The 18,370-nt window shown below is 40.0% G+C and overlaps 1 protein-coding gene across 1 annotated transcript; it reads left to right on the plus strand.

Moving 5' to 3' along the window:
- The first annotated feature begins 1,753 nt into the window (after positions 1 to 1,753).
- Positions 1,754 to 17,186, plus strand: LOC141467049 (interleukin-1 receptor type 1-like). The gene is made up of 11 exons (XM_074151363.1): positions 1,754 to 1,934; positions 4,620 to 4,689; positions 6,094 to 6,337; positions 6,629 to 6,815; positions 7,941 to 8,103; positions 11,296 to 11,361; positions 11,921 to 12,041; positions 14,129 to 14,277; positions 14,581 to 14,724; positions 16,147 to 16,308; positions 16,795 to 17,186. The coding sequence occupies exons 1-11, from the start codon at positions 1,887 to 1,889 to the stop codon at positions 17,184 to 17,186; spliced, it is 1,746 nt and encodes a 581-aa protein (XP_074007464.1). The 5' UTR covers positions 1,754 to 1,886.
- Positions 17,187 to 18,370: the final 1,184 nt, after the last annotated feature.

Here is an 18,370-nt window from a genome sequence, read left to right on the forward strand (position 1 = left end):
AGTCTGGGAAACCTAGACCAAGCTGTCAAAGTAGGCTATGGAAGAAGCAAATAGAACAGATGATGTCCCTGAGATGCTCCTGCCAACAGCATCCATAGTCCTGAGGGGATCTCTCTCTTCCAGTAACACGGTGTCTTCATCGAGGGAAGTCTGCAGCTGCCCCTACTAGGGAAAAAAAAAGAAATAAAAGAAAGCCACCCCCAAAATCAGGTCAGTGACCCCAGATCTCGCAATCCTTACCGGCAGGATTTCCTGCCGTCTCCCCCCGGAGCCTGCCCTGGGGCGGAGGCCGAGCCCTGCACGAAGGGCCGGGGATGGGGGGGGGAGAGGGAATGGCGGCTCAGGCGGTCTTTGAAGCGCGGCCGCCGCCCCGCGTGTCTCTTCCAACAAAAAGCGGCTCTTGCTCAAACTCCTTATTTTTCACCGCCTGGGTTTAATCAGCACCGCCTGCCTGCGCCGGGACACCTCCGCCCTGCGGGGAGTTGAGGGGAGGGCGGCCCGGCCGGCCCAGCCCAGCCCCGGCCCCGGGGCCGCCTCAGCGCCGCGGGGGGCATCCGTGTTTGCGGGCGAGAGCCGCTTGACGGGCAGCCCGGGCTTTCTAGGAGACGGCAGCGGGGGCTCCTCGCCGCCTCGGTCCGCCCCCGGCAGCAGGTAGGCAGCAGCAGCGGGGATTCCCCTGGGCGCCGGACCGTCCTGAGGGAACCTGCCTGCCCTCGGCGCTGAGGGAGGCGGCGGCGGGGCTTCCCCCGCAGCGGGGGCTGCCGGCAAGGGTAGGGGTGGCCTCTGCGGCAATGCCGGCTGGATTTCTGAGAGAAAGGGTGAGCACGGCTTTTCTGGGAAGGTACATGGCGGCCCCCTGGGTCTGGTGAGTCGCCGGGGAGCAGCGGGCGACCGGGGCACGGCACGGCTCGGCTCGGATCGGATCGCCCTGCGGGAGCGCCCCTCAGCCCGGCCGGGCCGGCAGCGCTGAGCAGCTACAGCCCCTCTCAGGTGTATGTTTCCAGGAGGAGCACGTAAGAATTTAAATGAAGAATATTGAAAAATGATACCCTGCCACGGCAGGTGAAGGGATGTCGGCGATTCACAGAAAAAATGGCTATAGAGATGGTCGCAGCGCTGTGACAACTTCCCGGTGGTGGTGGTGGGGCTAACCTGGCTCTTCAGCACCAGTTAGGTGTGCCTCAACAGCAAAGGAATACACATATTTGTTGTAATAATTTTTCCTAGATCAGAAGTGAGACACTTGATTAAGCTCTCTTGAAGAGGCATGGCGTAGCTCGCAGTTACTAGAAGCGTTTAAGGTAATATTTATATATTTTTTTTTTTCTGATTTAAAGTGTTCATGGGCTTATGTAAAAGAAATGGTGTGATATTCTGACTTGTTAGTTCTTTCAGTTCTGAGAACAGAACTGTTGCATGTTGTAATCTGTCCATGTTTTTGAATAAGTCATTCAAAGAAAAAGTGCCACGAGTATGCAAAAATTACTGAAAGACGTGAATCTTCAAAGTTCTGATAAGACTAGTTTTTTTCAATTGAGTAGATCAACTTTGAAAGGACTAAGGAGTACAGGAAAAGGTGGCTGTACCAATTTAATCACAGATTTTGATGAGAATTATGCTTTGCTATGTGCTGTTGTGGGTGCTTTTAATGTAGTTCGGGTGTGTGTACCAGCGAAGACCTCTTTCAGATGCTTGTCGTCTTCTTTTTCTTATTTTATTTTAAATTGATGCAAATATTTCCTTGCAGGGTGAAACTTTACAGATATGGTCTCAGATACATGGAATTTTTTTCCTTCTGGAAAATTGGGGCAAAAATAGCTCCAGTTGAATTCTGTCCTGAGTGGTAAAGCTCCACAGGTCAATTGCAGGCTCAAGATGTGGTTGAAATGGCTGGGAAAAGGGAGACATTTAGCTGTTTATCATGGCGGAATGTGGTAAGAAAAACATTTACACTTGGCTCTGCAGTCATGTTTGTTGTTTTCATGATGAATTATGTGAATGCACGCACAGAGCAGAGCCTGATTTTGCTGCTGCGTATACCTTCCACAGAAATGGAAGTTTTTTCATTGTGAAAAACCAGAGACAAGAAGGAGTCTTTTCAGAGCAGTTCACGGGTCTGGTTTTACACAGGGCTATATATTAATATTTGCAGGTTTTCCATGTTGGCAAAAGGGCAAGTTATACATTTAAATAGATAGAAAGAAAATTGAATTTATAGAGAAGCAGGATTTTGGAAGACTTCAGAATGTGGCAAAATACTATTGCTGCATCTACTGAATCTACTGCTGGGGTAAAAAACTGCTTGAAAAAGCACATGTGAGACAGAACAGTCGAGTAAGGTAACGCTGTAATGAAACAGAGCTTATTAAAAAAAACAGAAATTCAGAGAAATCATAAAATACCTAGTTGTAAGTGGAGTCTATTCAGTCCTGTTTTCTCTTTAAATTATTTCCATTATAATATTTTCATCATCTTTAAAATTGAAAACTAGAGATTTTAGGAGTTAACGTCCATCACAATAGTGAAGGTAGTTTGAGTTTTTATAAACCCCTTCCAGTGATTTTAAAGTTTTGTGTATTTCTTTATATGCTTGGTATTCTTGCAGGGACTCATTCCTTCCTACAGTTAGGCAAGAGAAGACCTGCCTGGTAATTTGAGCGGAAATTTGCAATGAGGGAGGAGGGAAGAGAAGGGGAAGAAGGAAGAAAGCAGGCACTGCAAGAAGCAGTGTGGGTGACTCAATAGATGGCACGCTTCTGAGTCAGTTTGATGAAGTAGAACACAGCAGCCGGAAGTGTCATCTTTGACTGTTGTAGAAATCGATGATCAAGTAAAGATTCTTCACAACAGGCTGAGGTTCTCCTGCTCATCATTCAGTTTGACTAATTGCATTTGTCCTTTCACAGTGCCGTAAAAACTGTGACAGGCTGAATAGAAAAAAAGCAGTAAGGCAGGGCAAGTTAAGGAACAACATGTCAGAGGCATGCAACTAATAGATCCCTCTCCAAACACATTGGGGATAAGAAACCTACTAAAGAGTCCTGGGAGCCAATAGATCATTTAGGTATTAAAAAATCCCTAGGGGATAGATTATGGGAAGATACGAACATAGCAGGGGGAAAAAAATAAATACTTTTTTTTGCATTTGTGTTCATCTTGGAAGAGTATGGATTTCAGTGCCAGTACTATTTCATATGGCTAATCTTCCACGGAAGGATCTCACATTGAAAAGTCAGTAAAAGTCAGTTACAGAACAAAATTGTCAGTAACAAAGCACCGTGACTGGCTAATACTCACTTGTGTTTTCTTGTTGTGAATGTCTCCTTTAAAGCAGCTTCCAGACCAAAAGATCAGAAAGTGGTAAATGTTTTTTTTTTTTATCCTCCCCAAGCAATCAAAAGCCACAAAAATAGAGACCAGTGAGTCTGGCGTGCGTAGCAGGCAGCACGGTAGACACTGCTTTAAAGAATGGAACCAGTGGAAATGAATTTTATTATGTAGGGAAGGAGTCAAGTAACTTTTGTAAAGGGAAGTCATGGCTCACAAATACTAGAAGCATGTTAGAATTGTACCGCTGTATGCGAACACATTGGATACAGGAAACGTAGTTGATACAATCTGCCTTAATTTCCAAAAGGCATTCAGCAGAAGCTGTCAATGAAGCAGACTGCCATAATGTATTTATTCTCCCATATATAAATAAGTACGTAAAAGATAGATGCTCAGTTTTTCAAGTGGAGGAAGATCACTAGTGGAGTCTCAAACAACTCTCTTCTGCTCAGCATATATTTTTAATGATCTGAACAGAGGGAAAAAGTTGCAGTGGCAGAATTTGCCAACAATACAGAGCTACTCAGGCTAGAACACAGAGGTGTTAATTGCAAAGAGTGGCCGAAGGATGTCATGATAGTGAATGACTGGATAATAATAGCAGAAGATAAATGTAAATGTAGATAAATGTAAAGAAAATTTTAACACGTACAGGCAAAATCCTAACGTCACATGCTCAGTGGCTGACTGGGTTTACCTGATTTTTAACACTCAGTGATGAGATCCTGGTATTTTATTACATAGGCCCATGGAATTACCAGGTTGATGCTCAGTAGTACACAAAGAACAAATAGATTGTTAGAAATTATTATGAAAAAATCTAGAAAAAACTATTTTTTTGGTTTACAAGTCTTTAGTGCACCTATGTTTTAAAGACTGTGCGCAAGTTCTGTTTTCCCTTCTCCATCTCAGTTTGTGGTGTAACTGGAGGAGATGCAGAAGAGGGTGGAAAAGATGGTCAGAAGTATGAAATCAGATTCCATCTAAGGGACAGGTAGAGACATTAAGACTGTAGCTTGGGAAAGCAAGAACTGGTGAGAAATGTGATAGATAAAAAGACCGAAAGGAGTGCTTGACAAGCTGAATAGGAAATGTTCACTGCTTTTTTTCTTCTAGTATAATAATTAGCAGCTGTCAGGTAAAACAAGCAGGCAACAGGCTCAAAAGAAGTCAAAGACAATTCCTGTATTTCCTGTGTTGTGTATTAACTGTAATGCAAATGTTGACTGCCAATTGTGGAAATTTATATTGGAAACTGCTAATTGATGGTTTTCTTTACTTTTCTGCAGGGAAACATGACAGCAAAAACATTGTTTTCATGTAATATCACAACAGCGTTTCTGTATTTCATTATTGTAGGTAAGTTTTTTGGTGGCTATGGAAAGTCTTGTGAAACATTTTTTCACACAATACTAATTTTCTGTGAAAAGTCAAATTTAAGTGCATGACAGTTTTTTCTAAACTCCATCTCTGGATGCTCTCTGGAAGCATTAGGTCAGTCATCAGTGGTGGTCAGAAAAGCAGAATTTTGGGGGAGTAGAGCAGAAAACAGCTTCATTACGCTACTGTATAACACCGTGGTGAATGTGAATCAATTGAACTCTGTAGTTCTGGTCATTCCATTTCAGAAAGACTATATCAGAAAAGGTAGAGAGGTGAGTGACAGTCTTGTCTGATGTGGGCTGGCTTCCATATGAGAAGTCATTAAATAAATGAGGACTCAGAGGTAAAGAAAAGAGACGAGTAAGGGAAGATGTGATGGAGGTCTATAAAACTATAAATACTGTAGACTAGGCAGATGAGGGAAAGTTTACTTTGTCATTTCTCATAACAAGAAAATACCCATAGAAATGATAAAAGGCAGTGAATGATTTTTCGTGCACCACATAAGAGGAAAGAAAGGGGATGAAAGCAAAGTATTACTCATATCCTACTCTCTTTTCTTACACCTTTGCCACTGGTTGTTATCAGAGATGGGGTTTTGGGCTTGACAGACGATTACATGACTCTGTGTGGCTGTTCTTATATTCTAACAAAACAAGGAATTTTAGATAAATATAATACTGACTTAGGAATGTGAACATGGTATCCAGAGCTGGTGCCTTTTTTGTCATATTGACAAAAGAAAATTAATCTCATGGTTCCTTTCCTGTATGAATCTCCTTGGGTTAGGGGGGAAGAAAATGAGCTCATTGGTGACTGCTTGTAATAATTCCTCTTTAAATTCTTATAAAATGAAGGGTAAGTTGAAATTTCCATAGCAAACAATATTTGTGCAACAGCAACTTTAACTTCAGTGTCCTCTTAGGTTATTTGGGTACTGAGAGCATAGCCTGTCTTAAAACTTACTTTGACTGCGCTTAAACAAAGTTAACAAATAAAAAATTAAATTTGAAATTTCTGTGTGCATGTGTGTATTTGTGTGTATGTGCATGAAACAGATTTGAGAAATACAGGTACTTTAGTAATTTGCATCTGAACTGAAACATACAAATGGCAGTCTGCTGCAAAAGAAGAGATTCCACTGAGTGTCAAGTTTGCATTAAAAAAACAGCGTTTCATTTTAGTGGCATAACTATATCTGTATATCACTGAGTAATACTCTCAACTGTAAAGATAAGGGATTGTAATTGTATTTTAGTAGATGACTTGAGAATGAAGGTGAAAACTCCAAAGAACTTTGTAAATGGAATCAAGAAATACGTTCAGTATATCCTTTCACAGCGTTTGAGGTTTTCTTTAATGTCTGTCTCTTTCCTTTAGAGAAATGTGAAGCCTATGATGTGATGTTGAGGCAAAGTCTTGTGCCTCATGGGCAGCCTCTTGCTATTAAATGTTCACTGGAGAAGAGCTTGGAAAGTGGAGACTACAACTTAACATGGTATAAAGTTGGTAACCAGACAGCTGTGCCTAGAGACAAACTTTCTAGAATTCATCAGCAGAAGAATTTAATTTGGTTTCTCCCTGCAATGTTAGAAGATTCTGGAGATTATGAATGTGTCATAAGGTGAAAGTTAAAAAAAATTACATTACTTGTAAAGGCAATAGCTTTTAGAAAGCAAGTAGAATTTGGAGGATAAGAGAAGTACTAATGAAGAAGGGAGAGTGCGTTCACAAAAACTAAATTTAGGCTGGGGGAAGTAAGTCTAGTTTTGGTGTTTTTTTCCTAGTAGGCAAAAGTAAATCTATTAGAGAAACTGTAAACTTCTCATCCTCTCTTTCTTCTCCAAAAAGAATACCATATATTTTTGAGTTGGAAAATATTCCAAATAATTTAGTTATGTTATATTAATTGCAGAAATTTGACAAACTGCAGGAAAATGTCTACAACAGTAACAGTTTTTGAGAGGACTGATGGTTTATGCTTAAATGAAAAATTTGCTGTAGAGGAGGTGGTATTCACGTTATCATCTGCAAAGGTTGTGTGCCCACACTTGGATTTTTTCAGGAATGAGAAGAATATTCATCCTGTTCGTTGGTATAAGGTGAGAATGCTGTGTTTTGTACTGTCTTGCAATTGTCCATAATTTAAAATATAAATCACTGATGTTTGTGAATGTAAAGAGAAAAACTAAAGATTTATTGCGAATGGGAGAAAAATTATTTTAAAACAAATTTGTAGAGGATTAAGACTTTTTATCTTTTAAAGGTGTATACAGGTTTTTTGATTAACAGGGTAGAAATTCAGCTTAGATGTAGGGGGCGTTGACCCACGAATCCACCAGGTGGCATCTGCTAGTGAAATACACTGTAGTGAATTTCTTCTGTGCAGAAACAAATGCAGTATGACATTTGTGAAAGGTGGCATATCCATTATGTGCCTAATATTGTTTCATTAAATAAATGCCTTTTCTTACTGTTTATGTGGGAGACTGGCTAGCTGAGAAGGGTCGCGTAGACATGATCCAGCTGGCCGAGCAAGAACTTGAGAAACATCGGATTCAGCCCCCGTAACTGCTGAGCTGGCAAGGACACCCTGTCCTTGGCATGGGAAAAGAGGATGAAAGTAACTGTAAAGAAGGAACTAAGGGCGGGGTTGAAGTTTGGAGGACAGGCCAATCAGAAAGATGTATTGCAGAATATGTATTAGCTAATTATAACGAAGCATAAAATACGGCTATACTATTCAATAAACGAAGCTTGCTGATCACTCATATTGAGTGTCCCTGTCTTCCCTCCGTCGCGACGTGTTTATACTTATTTAAAAGCTCTTTCTGTTACAAGAACGTAGTGCATTCTGCAGCATTCCTCCCTGATACTCATGCAGACCATATGGTACCAAGAGTATTTAAATACCTTAAAAAATTAAGTGTAATTATTAAGCAAGCCGTCATTGATGAATACTTTCACAAGTCCTTATACTTGTATTTCACTTCCTTATTTCTCTAAAATGGAAAGTTGTTTTCTATAGGAAATGAACTTTGAATTAAAAACTCAGGGCCAAAATCATGTATGTTTTGCTTTTCATTCTGCCACCCTCACTCTTTCTCAGCCTCTGCAAGGCGCTCATCCTTATGCAGTGGTCCACTGACAGTTCAGATTGCATTAAAGAGAGACAAACCCCAAAGAGATAGTAGTATGAATTAACAGAGTTCTCTACACACGTTTAGGACTGCCAGCTGCTGGAAGGGAAAAGGTTTGCCTTCTCAAACAGTGATCTTATAATTTTCGATGTCAATGTGCATGATCAAGGAAACTATACATGTGAAACAACGTTTACCTACAATGGAAAACAATATAACATTTCACGAGATGTCAGTCTGACTGTAGAAGGTAAGTAGATAATTTCACTGTGTTTGTGTTCATAACAGTGGCTCTGAATTTTTGTCCGGGTTTCCAAAGACTAAAGCTAAAATACCCAATTTGTGGATAGGCATGCTTAAGGCTATTAGTTTTCACCTAGATATGAGGGAAAACAGTTCTGACTGAGAGCTTACATATTTTTGTCTGTTGTTGCTACTGTGTTGAAGATTGAACAGGGGAAATCAAAGTTGCAGTATGCCAAAGCTTTACTACTCAGACCAGCTGCCAAGGTCCCTAAACAGGTGCCCTGCAATGCTTGGTAGGCACAGTGCTTTCTGCTGTAGCTGCACCCTCTTTTTCTGCCCATCTTACTTCTCTCTCCTTCATATTATTAAAGGCTGTTGATATTGTATAAAGGCTGTTGATATTGTATACCTGGACTTTTGAAAAGCATTCGATACTGTCCCCCATACAATTCTTGTGGAAAAACTGGCTTCACACGGCCTGGATGAGCATACGATCCACTGGGTCAAGCAATGGCTGACTGGAAGGTCCCAAAGAGTGGTGCTCAATGGATTTAAATCCAGCTGGCAGCCGGTCACAAGTGGTGTGCCTCAGGGCTCAGTGTTAGGACCATTTCTGTTTAACGTCTTTATTGATGATCTCAACAAGGACATAGGGTGTATCATCAGCAAGTTCGCAGATGACACCAAGTTAAGCAGGAGTGTTGATTCCCAGGAGGATAGGGAAGCTCTACAGAGAGACCTAGACAGATTGGAGCATTGGGCCAAAATCAATGGTATGCGTTTCAACAAGGGCAAGTGCCAGGTTCTGCACTTGGGCCACAACAACTCTGTGCATTGCTAGAGGCTTGGGGAAGTGTGGCTGGAAAGCTGCCTGGAAGAAAGAGACCTGGGGGTTCTAATTGACAAGCGGCTGAATATGAGCCGGCAGTGTGCCCAGGTGGCCAAGAAAGCCAACGGCATCCTGGCTTGTATTAGAAATAGCGTGACCAGCAGAAGTAGGGAGGTGATTGTGCCCCTGTACTCAGCACTGGTGAGGCCACACCTGGAGTATTGTGTCCAGTTTTGGGCACCTCAATACAAGAGAGATATCGAGGTGCTGGACCGAGTGCAGAGGAGGGCAACGAAGCTGGTGAAGGGCCTGGAAAACAAATCATATGAAGAACGGTTGAAGGAGCTGGGACTGTTTAGTATGAGGAAGAGGAGGCTGAGGGGAGACCTCATCACTCTCTACAACTACTTGAAAGGACACTGTAGAGAGGTTGGTGCTGGTGTCTTCACACAGGTAATTAATGACAGAACAAGAGGGAATGGCTTCAAGCTCCAACAGGGTAGGTTTAGACTGAACATTAGGAAAGAATTTTTCACAGAAAGAGTGGTCGGGCATTGGAATAGGCTGCCCAGGGAGGTGGTTGAGTCACCATCCCTGGATGTGTTTAAGAGACGTTTAGATGTGGTGTTTGGGGATATGATATAGGGGAGAACTTTGTAGAGCAGGGTAGATGGTTGGACTCGATGATCCCAAGGGTCTCTTCCAACCTGGATGATTCTATGATTCTATGATTATCTTCTTGCTGCAAGAACAAGGAACTAAACCAGCCCAAATTGTTGCAGTATCTTGACTCTGTGTGTCCTATCTGTTTCTTTCAAACCTTTGTCTCTTCTCTTTTTTGGTTTTAAGCTCCCCAGCACAAGAACTGTTGATCTCTGATATTGTGTGTCTAGCTCAGTAGACCCTGATTTATGTCAGGGGGCAACCAGCACAACAAAAAAAAATATAAAAAAGGCTTAGCTGTAAAAGGCAAACTCCTTTGCTAGCACAGCATTATGAGGTTGATATTGGATCACTGAAAAGGTGCTGTGTCACACACCTGTGCTGTGTCAAGGTATGAAATGCCAATACTGTATTTACAATCCAACTGATGAAAGACATTTTCAGGTTTACTAATAGATTGCATTACTATTTAATGGTCTTTTTTTGTACTTGCCTGTTTCTTCTCTGTGTGTGTATATATATATATGCATACATATGTATGTATGTGTCTATGTGTGTATGTATGATATGAATATCATATTCATACAATGTCATATGTATCTGATGTGGATAAACAAAATATGAGGAACATATGGTCAGATCAGATTAAATGATCATTCTGGTCTTAAAATCTGTCCCTAGAACTTCTCTCAGTGTAATTTCAGTTCCCATTATTCAGTAGAAGCAAAATAATATCACTCTTTTGCCATAAGTGACTGAAGGCAGCTCAGTTGTTTTTAAAGTCTCCAGCTGAGCAAGTCTACGCTAAAATGGGTGATTTGGGGTCCAAACAATAGTGCAGGTGCAGTTTTTAGAAGGGGAAGGATGCATTTGAGGCAATCTTGTGTGCTTCAATAGGGGCCTCAAAAGGGATACTTCATGATTTCTTTCTGTTGATTTGTGGCCATGGAGGAACTTCAACTTTGAATATCTGATCGGAAATGTTCTAAATCGTCCTACAGCTGCCTGAGACAGCTGGAAATGGTATGCGTGTTCAGTCCCTCCAAGTTCAGCTCATCCAAATTGGGATTCGTTTAGTCATGCTGAGACATCTTTGATGTAGATGTCTAGGTCTCCACCTGTTGATTACTCTCCCGTTGTAGCCTGTAGAGAGAAATAAGCTTTCCAGGCCATCATATACCTAGTCCTAATGTAAATGTGTCATACTTCTTTTTAGATAGTGTTGTGGCAAGAGTTGTAAGGCCTTTCACCAGAGTACAGAAATCAAATTTCCCCTTTATAATAGTAAAAGTCCAGAATAGATGCATTGCGCTCTAAAAGTATTTGGCTCCAGTTTATATCTGTGGGGTGCTGGTGACAGGCTATCCAGATTGTAGAGGGGTAATACTGTAAATATTTGCCTATACCTTTCTCGACACCTGTGCATGCCATATTACAGGATTTTTATGCTGTAGAATAGCCAGTCCACTATGAATGTGTGGAGGTTTGTGGCACTGCATTTTGGAAGAGGTGGGGTGAAGAATAGTTTATCTTCAAGTCAGAAGTAATGACTACCTGAGATATGAGACTTCCAGTACTGAGTGATGTCTGTTGTAAAATTGTTGACAACCTTGTCCATAAGACAGGGGTTTTTAGGTTGCACTTGGGTTACAGAGCTGCAACTGCCCCACATTTTCTGAAAAGCACTTCCTTTCTTTTGATTAGTGAGCCCACCAAAAAAGCCCCCCGAAATATCTTACCCAAGAAACAACTCCATTGAAGTGGAACTTGGTAAGTAGTTTTCTCTATAAGAAAATATGATTTTGTATCCTAGTGAAAATTTATACTCGAGGAGTGCCATACTCTGTGTTTTCTTGTTTTTGCTTCTTGACAAAAACTAGTTCATTGACCAGCTTAGTTTCTCTGTGTTGATCTCCTGAAGGAGGGGTGTTTGGGGGTGAGAGGGAAGGAGGCAAGGCATGTTGCTTACAAAGTCCTAGGGAAGTTTCTCAGATGTGAAGAAAATTGTAGGGAGCCCAAGTGATTCTCTGTAACATCTGTTGCTTTCCATCACTCTGGAAGAGATTCTAAGAACAGATCCATCTTTGAATCTACAGGGAAAGTGATGCCCAGAGAGAGGCGTCTTCTTCCTAGATTTAGACTCTTCCATCCTACCAATCTCTTTCTGAACCTGCAGATCACAGAGTATGTAGATCCAGTATACAGTAACTTTTCTGTAAGGGTGTGGGACCTTCCTTAGCTGGTCTGCGTGGGAGTCTGTGAACAGAATTGTATAGACTTTAATTAAAGTACAGAAATTAACTTTTCGCTTTGTAACACAATTTTATAGGCTCACAGGTTACAGTGGATTGCAATACAACAGGTGCTGAGGGGTATGAGGTGTTTTGGACAGGCAACGGTGTGTATATTGAAGTATTTTATATGAGCAGAATTTTTGCAACTCATTATGAGTAAGTATGTTTTCAGATTAGAAAATGTCATGTTGGCAGCCAAAGTGGAACTTTCTCCCTTTCACATTAAAATATTTAGCAATATTTTTCACTTGCTTAAATAGCTTTCTTTTAAAAAATTCTAATGCTTGCCTCCTCTAATTCATTTTCTGCTTTGAAGTAGAAACTTGAAACATACTAGGCACATGGACTTCACTTTTTGGCCATTGTGAAAATCTGTCGTAATTTCCAACCTTGGGAAAAGGTGTTTTGTTGATTTACGGTCTTGTAAGACGGTTTCTATTGAGCAGGCCCTGGCCTGGCAGGAACCTCTTTCAGTTGGATTAAGCATGTCCTAGCCCATGATCTTCAGACTGTCTCTTTCTTCTGTGTCCTCCTTTCCCTTCACATCTGCCTCTGAAAGGTTGCAAGAGGTGAAATCCATGGTTTACAGACTTAAAGACTTCCAGATTTTAGAGCCTTGAGTTACAGAAGCATAACTGAGATCAGCTGAAGAGCTAATGGAAGGCTTCATTGAGGGCATTTGTATGGAAGCTTAGTGGGGTGAGAGAGATTTCCAGGGACAGTTTGGGGTTTGGGAGGAAAACGGACTTGGACTGATTAAAGCATGAGAAGGGCAATAAGGTGACAGTGAAAAGCAGGTTAAATGGAGTTAGGAGAGAAGAAATTAGACCTGATTTGAAAAGGCAACTAAAATTGGAGCAAAAGGTAATCTGAAAGTTTCTTAGGTATGATAGGTTGGGAATTAAAAATTGCAGGTTTTTTGTCAGCCCTGGTCTCATGGTGGTGCTATGAAGAAAAAATGTGATCATTTTTGTAAATTCTCAAGCACTATCTATGAGCGAGAAACTGATCAAAAAAATGAAAATGTTATCTTCAAAGTTAGAATACAGTTGTGAGAAGTAAGTCCTCATCATAAAACAAAGGGGAAAATAAAATGCTGAATTCTTGGAGCGCTCACCAAGAGAAAACTCTATACAAAAGTAATATATTGTAATATATAAAAAAATTGTATAAAAAATTGTAATGACATAAACAATTCGGCCATAATGCAGAGGCACACGGTCACTGAATTGAAATAAAAGCTGTGCTATATTTTTGTATTTCCTAGCACTTAACAGGCTTTCTTTGCAACCATTAGTCATTTGCATTAGTGATGTTGATTCATTCATTCCTTGTTACAGTGTTCAAATTACTGTTACTTTTTGCTTAGAAAGTGATTCATGTGTTCCTATATAGGCCCTTTATGATATATTTCAAGCTTTGATTTTGCATTTCAAATGGTAACTAGAATATGTTTTCAGGAAAGAATAGCGCTTGGCTAAGTAGACTCGTTCATTTTGCATTTGAGATCTATTGTTAACAAGGTAGTGGTATCACTGGTTTTGCTGGTGGTTAAGAAGTCGTTTAGTTCATACATCAGTCACATCATGGTACACATGATGAACTGAATGTGCAGCATAATGAGCATTTTTGTGCCCTTGTATGATGTATGGGGGATAATCTGAGTCTCTTAATGGTGCAGCCTGACACTTTAGCTGTTACAAGTCTGTTCTGATCCTTGGGGTGAAGCAGCAGTTTAGACTCCACTCCCCGCAACAGGAATCACACTGTGAGTTGGTGTTGTCTTCTGCGGGTCACCACTTCTCATGTCCTTCTTCCCTATCCCAGAGCTGCTCACTGCAAGGTGGTGCCCTTGTACCAGAGCCTCTTTCTGGGTCATGTCACACTGTGGAATTTCTTTCTTTGCACCTACTTTTACAGGGCCTGGGAAGCCCGTAACAAGGGTTTGCTTACGTTTGTAAGGTATATTTTTGTAGTTCAGCCTATAGAAACCGTATATTCCTTTGGAGAAACACAGCTGTAGATAGGATAACGTCTTGATGTTTTCCAAAGTCTATGCTAAATGTCAGTAAGAGGCCTGAATGTTGTTTGGATTTCCTTCATACCGTGTAATTGCTCGTCTGTTCTGAAGCATGGTTGAGATTTGCAGATGGAAACAACCATTGTTGTGCTGCAGCTGCAGTGATGAAGCCATTCCAGAAAGGGCTGTGGTTTTATATCTCTATTTGTTGCCCTTTGGACAGGGAGAAAACTTCTCATGATGGGCGCCCTATGCATTCTTTGAAGCTAATAATTTCGGAAGTGAATAGTGAAGATTATGAACAACCGTTTGTCTGTCAAGCTTCAAATGCCTTTGGGCAGGTTGCATCCTATATTATATTAAAACACAGAGGTAAGAACTACTGTTATTTTTGAGGCTTGTGTTTGTCTTGGCTTCCCCAGGATGGGTTTTGATATCAAATGCTAGAAGTTTTGATATCACGTCGCTAGAAGACCCATGGATTACAATTTACTGTATGTATGCATGTACTTGTGCATAGGGGAGGAGTCACTGTAGCACTGTATTTGTCATTATTGAAATAATAGGCAAATGGAAGTGAAAAGCACGATACTTGAATTTGTATTACATTTGTATAAACAATAAGATTTGGATAAATTCAGCATTAAAAAAAAATAAATCTATGTTTTTGTGCAGTTCCTGATATACGAAGATGGCTGACTGGAGGAATTGTCTCTTTGTTAATTCTAACATTTATTACTTTAATAATCTACAAGATTTTCAAGATTGACTTGGTGCTTTGGTACCGTAATTCTGTCTGTGCCTTTGCAAGTAAGGAAGGTATGTACGTATGACCAGGTATGTCAGTGTAACTAGCCTTTTGATTTTTTTTCACTGTCCATTACTTCTAAGCAATAATGTGATTATTTAGTAGAATGTATGTGGAGTTTCCTTGAGGAATTTTCAGATATGCATAAAGACATTTTTTGGTGGGGTTTTTTTTTCAGTCGTATGGGTAAAATACGTAATCATAGCTGAGGCAATAAACGCTGCATACTATTGAAGGTAGTCATGGTGAGATAGGTTAGAAAGAACTACAGGTTTCCCCCAAATTCGCATGTTGCTTTTTGCTTTTCTCTTAAGTAGTTTCTTTACATGTAAATTTTTGGTCACTCTGATGATGATCAATAGGTGTCAGCAGAGCTACATTCTGTAAACTAGCTGTTTAAAGACATGCATTAAATATTTATATTGAAAATCAGACTCTCATTTTCTCAGAGATTAATTTTGTTGGAATTTGGGTTGGTTTGTTGATTTTTTTTTTTTTTTTTTTGCAACTTCTCCTTTTACCCAACACTTTTCTTCTAAATTCTGTCAGTTATGGTTATGTGCCAAAGAGAAAAAATAATACTAGTTCTGTATTCTGTGATTCTTCTTATGTTTTTATTGCTGTGATGTAGACAAATACATTAGGCAGGTGGGAAAAAATTGCAGTAAGTGCAACGTTATAGGTATTTTGTTTGGCAGCTCCCAGAATTAGACTGTCTGAAGTTCCCCATAGCTTGAAAGTAAATGGATTATATGCATTGAGATAGAACATCCATGAGTAAATGTTTTCATAGAAAAGTAATTTCAACTTTCCATTAACAGTTCTGTTTTCCCAGAATGCTTTAATAAAGTTCTAATGAAAAAAAAATATCAAAGAAACTATGTTTTGTAGCTTGTTGAGCTAAACTTGTTGAGTTAAATCTGATTTTGGTTTGGTTTCTTCATTCCTGTTTATAATGCAATTTTAACTCTCAAAACCCCAGCTGCCTTCTGGCCTTTTCTTCTACCTGCCTTTCCCTCACAGAATCATTATAAGAAGGAGTTGCCATTTTCCGCCCTCTCTCATGGTTAGTCAGAAGTGGAGATAAGTGCTGTTGAGTGCGTTTCAGGAGAGGTGGTGAAGTAAGTCCTGCAAGAGGACGCTGTCTTAACGTCCTGACACCTCTGGGGTTTGGGGCTCCTTCCTGCAAGTCCCAGGTCCTGCACCCAGCTCACTTGCTGGCACATCCATCCCAGTGATGGAAAAAGAGGTCAGCTTCTGTGGCTGGTCATCTCTCTTTTGATTTGTAGAGTGTTTTAGTACTTTGATGTTATTTTGTCAGACAGGTAAATCAGTCCCCCATTACTATTTTTAAACAGCCCAAAATGAAACCTTGCAATAAAGTCATGTTCCTAATTTTTAGTTTTTAATATAAACATTTGTATTTGTTTTAGATGGGAAAGTCTATGATGCATATGTCCTGTACACAAAGAGCAGTGGAGGCAGAAGCTTCTGTCGTCTGGAAACCTTTGTTCGTAGAATGCTCCCTGATGTTTTAGAACAACAATGTGGATACAATCTCTTTATATTAGGAAGGGATGATTTACCGGGAGAAGGTACGCTTTAATTAGTAGAGTTAATAGATTGTCTTTTGACACATTGTTCTCAGGTTAGAAGATTATATGTACAATTTAAAAACACCTATTTTTGGAAAATAAAGTTATATTTTTTTTATTTTTAATGGATAATTTTTCCAATGGACTTTATTTTAAATTTTGTTGGTTTCTTACAAAAAATTCTGTTCTGATGTTATAAGTGTCTCCACTTTACTTTTAGCGATGAACAAATGAGGATTCGGCAGCATTAATAATATTGTTGAGGCTCTTTGAATGGTATCGGCTCCTGGGGACTAAAGAAAACAATTTTTATCAGAGATTTAATGCAATAAATCATGAATCGTGAATGAGAGCTGGGGGTCTTAAACCTACCAGTTCTCTGAGCTAGCCACTGTTCTGTATATATGCAATTTTAAAATTAAGAAATATTTAACATCAGTTGTAAAGTTTCAATGCAAACTTTGATCGTTCCTTCATTGCTTACAGCTGTGGTCAGTGTTGCTGATGAAACCCTTAAGCAAAGCAGAAGACTGATGATTATTTTGGGATCAGAAACATCTAGTTGCTACCTGTTAGAAGACACCTCTGAACAACAACTAGCTATGTATAATGCTCTCATTCGTGATGGGATTAAAGTGATTCTTATAGAAATGGATGAAATACAGGACTACACAAGCATGCCAGAATCAATCAGATACATTAAGCAAAAACATGGAGCTATCCAATGGAAAGGGGACTTCTCAGAGAAATCTTGTTCACCAAATACAAGATTCTGGAAAAATGTGCGCTATCAAATGCCATCCAGGAAGGAGGGAGCTTATTCTGGAGTGCATTTATTGCCTCTAACTTTGAACAATTCTGCAGCAAAGGGAAATTAAGAGGCACTTATTAAAATAGTGCTGAGAAGGTAATTCTGAAATATTCTAATTTTTAAAATTATTTTTTTTTACACAAATTCTTTATATTACAAAGTAAATGTTTTCTTCAAGGAGTAAAAGCTACTTATCCGTTCTGTAAACGACACCCTAAAAGAAAAGTTCTGTGCAACTTTATTTCTATTCTGGGTTTTGGACACAATTTGTTGTGTTAGTCTCACACAGATATCAGCACCATCAGTAAATGTTGCTGATGGTGATAGACTATTAAATAGTCGTGGTCCACATAAATGTAGTATCCACTGAAGAAGCAGCTGTGAAGTAATTTTTTTTAAAATTGAAACTACAGTTGATAAATTAAAAATCTGTTTCTGTTGTCAGCCTTTCCCTAGTCATTCTGTTCTTCTTGTTGCCTGTCATTGGTTGGTTGACTTCCTCGTTACTGCAAGAATCTGCACTGTGCAAGCTTTGGGGTCCCCTCCTGAGGAATAGACCTTATCCTTGCTTCTTGAAGGGGCTGGGAAAATACATGACAAAGCAGGTATATTTAAAACTCCTCACAACACTAAATGTGTTTCAGCTGAACAGTTGGTGCCATATGTGTTCAGCAAATGGAATGGAATCTGTGGCTTTTTAGACAATTGTTGAATAATTCCATGATATCTGGTCTATGGGGTGTTTCTAAACTTAGTCTCTTGAAATGGTCAGGAAACTGAAAATAGTTCAGATTTCTTGCAAACTTGAAAGCTTTCTAGACTGTGCTGCTACTCTGGAAACCAGATGTTCTCATTCGGTGTCTCAACTGTGCTAACTATAAGCGCAGAAATTCACTGAGAATCTATCAAAGGACTGTGCTTGGGCTGAGTATCCTGGAGAGAGCAGAAAATGGCCAGTTCTGAAACATGACCAGGTGCTAATGGCAAAAAATAACGTCTTGTCTACTTGTGAAAGAAAAAATTAGAGGCATGTGGCGATATCAACCTGCTTGGGAGTAGCTTGGTATTTCTGGACCCCAGTCTGTTGTTCTGTGTGCATCACCATGAGAAAATGACGTGCTGCTTCCTTCTCAAGGTGATCTGAATTAGCAAGTTTTCACTCCCTAGCCTTGAAGAGCATCATCTGAATGCAAATGTGAATTCTGCTTGCTTTTTTTTGTTCCTATCTGAAGTTAAGTAGGTTCTTACATT

Source organism: Numenius arquata, chromosome 1 (genome assembly GCF_964106895.1).
Source record: "Numenius arquata chromosome 1, bNumArq3.hap1.1, whole genome shotgun sequence".
NCBI lineage: Eukaryota > Metazoa > Chordata > Aves > Charadriiformes > Scolopacidae > Numenius > Numenius arquata.

Excerpts from the sequence above, each read along its gene's own strand:
- LOC141467049 (XM_074151363.1), top strand. The coding sequence starts at position 1,887 with ATGGCTGGGAAAAGGGAGACATTTAGCTGTTTATCATGGCGGAATGTG. Across the intron at positions 6,338-6,628 it reads GATTATGAATGTGTCATAAG|AAATTTGACAAACTGCAGGA; the intron begins GTGAAAGTTAAA and ends TATTAATTGCAG. Across the intron at positions 14,725-16,146 it reads TGCCTTTGCAAGTAAGGAAG|ATGGGAAAGTCTATGATGCA; the intron begins GTATGTACGTAT and ends TATTTGTTTTAG.